Raw genomic sequence first — 5198 nt, forward strand, 5'->3', positions numbered from 1 at the left:
GATGGCATGAAATATAGGGTTGGACTTAGACTTGGGGTCACGTTACCGTTTAGGATAGGGCCCAGTCCTAAATGGGTTCGGATGTTGCCTTAAGGCAATCTGAACCCATACATAGACCTAGTTACAAACAACAGATAATAATGATTAGCAACATCCCCAAGGGGTATTACTATGAAAATCTCAAAACATCATTCTTAGAAAAAACCTATGGATCAAAATTGGTCATATAAATGGATCTCTTGGAGACACCAAAGATATTGTATATCCCCTTTGGATCTAAAACCACTAGAATCAACAATATATCTTACAATACCATTTGATAACTATAATAGTGCACCATGGGATGAAACAAACCCATAAAATATACCATACAACCTATATATCTAGGCAACCATAGACAAATAGCACTATCCATGGCATGGGCTATCACTATACACAAATAAGAAGGACTAACACTAAATAAAGCCACATTTGATATTCATAAAGCTAAAAGACAAGGTCTCACATTTACAACAGTCTCTAGAGTCAAATCTGTAGAAGGCATTTGCATAGAGCCCATGTTCTCTTTCTATTGCTATTCCAAAATGAATAAGAATCCATACAACATTATTAAAGAAAGAAGAAGAAGAAGCTTGCTTATAATTGCTCTCACAATAGCAGGTTTAAGTATGTGCAATTAGTTGTGCACTCTCTTAAAGTTATACACTTTTAGTTATTCCCTTGTTTAATATAGAGAAAATAATAAAACTAATCAATGACAACATTTTATTTTATGCAAGTGAACAATTAATGATCAAGAAAAGAAAAAAAGATTAAACAATCTGTTCACACCTCCATCATGTAAAAATTGAAATTCTTACAATCATCACTAATTATTTAACTATGTTGTCCTTTTCATGATTGCAGGTAATGCAGTAACATGTAATTTTGTAAAACTATTATCCTCGATTGCCTCTCTTTTTCATAATTGCACTCATTAATTCACACCCCTTCTGGATGTTAAATTTATATTCTGGATCTCATTCTTAAAAATCTGAGTAGAGGAGATCAAGAAGAAGAAGGTGGTATTATCAATGGCTGCATGTAAATATTGCACCTACAAATGTCTGTGTATTCATTCATCTTTGGCTTTGGGTTCTCATGTAGCTTCATTTTACAAGGTCATGGTAGGGGACTTCTCCTCTTAATTGGTGAGTGAAAATATTATATTAATGTCTTCCTCTTCTTTTCAATTGTAACTCAATAGTTTTGCAAACAAATCTTAGAGATATAGAAATCCCAAATTGTAACCAAGGTCAATCCCAATTGGTTTGCTTCCCCATTTGTAAAACCTTCAACAATTGTTGTTCAGTGGTGACAGAGTGTCATTATTTTGATCTGCATTGCTCCGCATTGTAATATCTTATTCTGCGGATATGGAATTATGTTTGTGATGTTGATGTGTATTCTCAATTCAAGTGGTTCATGATTTGGAGGTCCGCAAGTGATTTTCCCAGGATAACAGCCATTGCAGTTTATGTTCTTGAGATTCGATATAGAGATAATGACGATTCTAGTAATTTGTCTTGGTGTGGATGTTGTGGTAGTAATTCATGATGCTTGTGGATTTTTTTGAATTGTGTGCATGTTGTGTTGTTGGTTCATATTGATCGTTGTGCGCGTAATTGATGATTTTCTCTGGTGTGTTATTGTTCTTCATGTTTTTTGGCCGGCCCAATACTTGTGGTGTGTTGTGGACGTTCAATGCATAATTCTTGGAGGTGTAGCATGTTTGAGGTGGTAGAATTGGGTCCATGCTATGTCTTAGCCAACATTTCTTGATTTGCATGTGATATTGTAGTGTGTGTGGTTATATTTTTGTAATTAGGTGGTGAGTGTTGAGCCGACCTTGATGATCTTGACAAGGTTGATGTCATGTATAAATAAATGTAATATCTTTGTAATTGTGTGTATGTGTGGATGAGAATCAAAATGTGTGTGAGTGAATAATATATACATCTTTCAGAGGTAGAGAAGAAGTGTGAAGAAGGAAAAGAAAGTTGTCATGTGCTTAATCAAAACTGTAACCAAGCATTAAGGAGATGCTATTCTATAGTTCATGATCTTCCGGATGTGATCCGAATCTGCTTGTAAGACATTGAGTCTTCCCTAGGTTGTAGTCCTTTCTTGTTTTTGAGCAATGAGCTCTAGGCAGTGTGCTTGAATGCATGTGCATTCTCCATTGTAATATCTTGTGTACTTCTAATAGAGTATCATCATATTGTGGGTAGGTTCCCACCATGGTTTTTCCCTTGACTAGGTTTTCCACATCAAAAATCTTGGTGTTATGTGTGCTCTTGATGTGTTGTTGATTTATGATTTCATGCTTAATTATCGGATCTGAGAATAAGTTTAAATTGTGTAAGTTTTTGAGACAACCAATTCACCCCCCCTCTCAGGTGTCTGCTCGGAATTAGAGCTATTTCATCAAGAAGATTGTGACCAATTGATACACTCATTTGCTACAAATGAGCTAGTAACATTAAACACAACCAAAAAATATCAAAAATGTGTTGCAATGCATTTTAACGCTGGGATTTTAAAAGAGGTGCTACAAAAAAGAGAAAGAGACACTCTTGTGTAACTTTGATTGATCCAAATCAGTTGCTAATTATTCAAAGGAATCTAATTGTTTTGAGACAGCGAAGAAATTCAACAAAATTATGTATGTAATTATATTATACAATGACATTTGTCTCAATAAATTTTTTTAAATACTTAATCATATAATGTTAAAATTCATTTATATTTTCCCTATATTTTTTTTATATACTTAATTATGTAATATTAAAATTATATTTTTTCTATAATTTTGTATTGGCATATTCTTTCAACCTCTTAGGAGTGTGCAAGTGTAGATTTTTTTTATATTATACAATTTTATCAAAAACATCTTAATCTAAATTAAATTTATTTAAATTAATATTACAAATATTTATGCACCAAATTCTCGAGATTTACTTCGAAAAATCCTGAGAGTTAAAGAATGTGCCTTGAATACAAACTATGTTCTCATTGGCCTCATTTTTCCATGATTAAACAATCTGTTCACACCTCCATTGAAATTCTTACAATCATCACTAATTCTTTAACCATGTCTTGTCCTTTTCATGATTGCAGGTAATGCACGAACATGATTAAATATCCTCGATTGCCTCTCTTTTTCATAATTGCACTCATTAATTCACACCCCTTCTGGATGTTAAATTTACATTCTGGATCTGATTGAGTTTACAGGTTCCAAATTTTGAAATCTGAGTAGAGGAGATCAAGAAGAAGAAGAAGAAGAAGGAGGTGGTATTATCAATGGATGCATGTAAATATTGCACCTACAAATGTATGTGTATTCATTCATCTTTGCCTTTGGCTTCTCATGTACCTTCATTTTACAAGGTCATGGTAGGGGACTTCTCCTCTCAATTGGTGAGTCAAAATCTTTCATTAATGTCTTCCTCTTCTTTTCACTTGTAATTCAATAGAGTTTTGCAAACAAATCTTAGAGATACAGAAATCCCAAATAGAAAACATGCTGTGTTTTTTTTCAAGGTGATTAAGTCTTGTATTAATGTCTTCCTGTTCTTTACACTTTTTAACTCAGTAATGTCGAGGCAATAGACAAGTTCAACCATTGATTGGATTGCAGTTATGTCTGCATCCATCCCAAGGTTTCACTTACTGCAAACACAGAGATTGTATTTTCCAAACACATTTAACAGAAATAGTTGGTGAACACGATCATGGAGATGTTTACAAAGAAAGAGCAAAATATTTGATAATTAGTGATTTATGCTATTTTTCTGTTATGTGCAAAGAAGATTTCCTTTTGGGTGGTTCTGTTTAGGATTGAATTAAATTTTGCAGGAAATCCCTGGCGAGTTTGCAGGCGGAATGAATTGTAAAACTGCGATTCTGATGGGGCCAAGTTGTAATTTGTGGCATGTAAATGTAAAATTCGGCTCTACTGGTGCTGCTGCTTTTACAGATGGATGGCAAGCTTTTGTTTCTGACAATCGTATAAGAGCAACAGACATTCTTGTTTTCAGGCATGCCAGGGATATAGATTTTGTTGTGCAAGTCTTTGGTGCAATTCCACGTGAAAATGAACATGATCATCCTCAACAAGAAATTTGCAGTCAAAACAAGGAAATTGAAATTGTCTTAGTAGATTCTTCCACTTCCACGTCGTCTGCACTTCCAAACGTTGAATCTCCCTCATTTATGAGGGATAATTCAGGTAAGAAGAAAGTTCAAAGATTTTGCAAAACTGAAAGATTGTAAGTCATTTTGTTTTCTGAAAATATACTCATGTGTCTCCTCCATGCAGTTGTCAACCCTGGGAAAAGTACAGAAGCAATGTTTTCATTGACCTTAACCAAGAGTGCAACATCCCAAAATTTTCACCTCGTAAGATTTTTTGTTTCTATCATTTGAATTGAGGTTAGTGCAGTGCAGTGCAGTTTAGGATAAAATGAAGTCAAGTGATTTTTTATGTTACAGACCATTCCACGTGATTTTGGAGAGCGGTGGTTACCAAAAAAGAGAGTAGAAGCAAGATTTGTGCATCACAAGAATCCTGGAGAATGGCGGCATATGGTGGGAGTGTTTAATAAAGGAAAGACATATGGAGTAAGATGGAAAGAATTTGCCATCGATAATAAGCTGCGTAAAGGAGACAAATGTGTTTTTAAGTTGATAAACGCAGTCAACTACATTTTCATGGTCTATGTTAACACACAGGATTTGTAATTAGTTTGTGTTAGATTTGTAATAACTTTTGCTTTAAATAGAAACATCAGAACAGATGTATATTCCTGACTAGTAATTAGATCTATGTTAGCTTTTCTAGAGCAGTCAAAGTTCCACCAAAAGATTACTTAAGACTCGATAACAATAGTTACCTCTGTTGCCTGCAATTTTGTAAAACTGTTGTAATCAAAATTAAATATGTACTTCAACTTTTTATTAAACAAATGAATGATACTTAGTAGCTGCATGCAATTCCTATGCTGTTTTAGATAGTTTTTGCAGTCCAAAACAATTGTTTGATGTTGCATAATGGAAATAACCACTTTATATGTTATTTTTATATTTAAACATCATGGAAATAAAGTTAAATTATAATTGGAATAATGATATTAAGTGAATTCAATTTTTACAAT

General features: G+C 33.6%; 1 protein-coding gene across 1 annotated transcript; it reads left to right on the forward strand.

The window, feature by feature from the left end:
* Positions 1 to 3927: 3927 nt before the first annotated feature.
* LOC131863923 (B3 domain-containing protein REM9-like) lies at positions 3928 to 4785 on the forward strand. Its single transcript, XM_059215141.1, has 3 exons — positions 3928 to 4273; positions 4364 to 4443; positions 4537 to 4785. Exons 1-3 carry the CDS (start codon positions 3928 to 3930, stop codon positions 4783 to 4785), a joined length of 675 nt encoding a protein of 224 aa, XP_059071124.1.
* The last annotated feature ends 413 nt before the right edge of the window (positions 4786 to 5198 follow it).

The sequence above is a fragment of the Cryptomeria japonica genome, chromosome 2, assembly GCF_030272615.1.
Source record: "Cryptomeria japonica chromosome 2, Sugi_1.0, whole genome shotgun sequence".
Classification (NCBI taxonomy): domain Eukaryota; kingdom Viridiplantae; phylum Streptophyta; class Pinopsida; order Cupressales; family Cupressaceae; genus Cryptomeria; species Cryptomeria japonica.

Coding starts and splice junctions, on each gene's coding strand:
- LOC131863923 (XM_059215141.1), top strand. CDS start 3,928: ATGAATTGTAAAACTGCGATTCTGATGGGGCCAAGTTGTAATTTGTGG. Junction 4,274..4,363: donor ATTTATGAGGGATAATTCAG/GTAAGAAGAAAG, acceptor TCCTCCATGCAG/TTGTCAACCCTGGGAAAAGT. Junction 4,444..4,536: donor CATCCCAAAATTTTCACCTC/GTAAGATTTTTT, acceptor TTTATGTTACAG/ACCATTCCACGTGATTTTGG.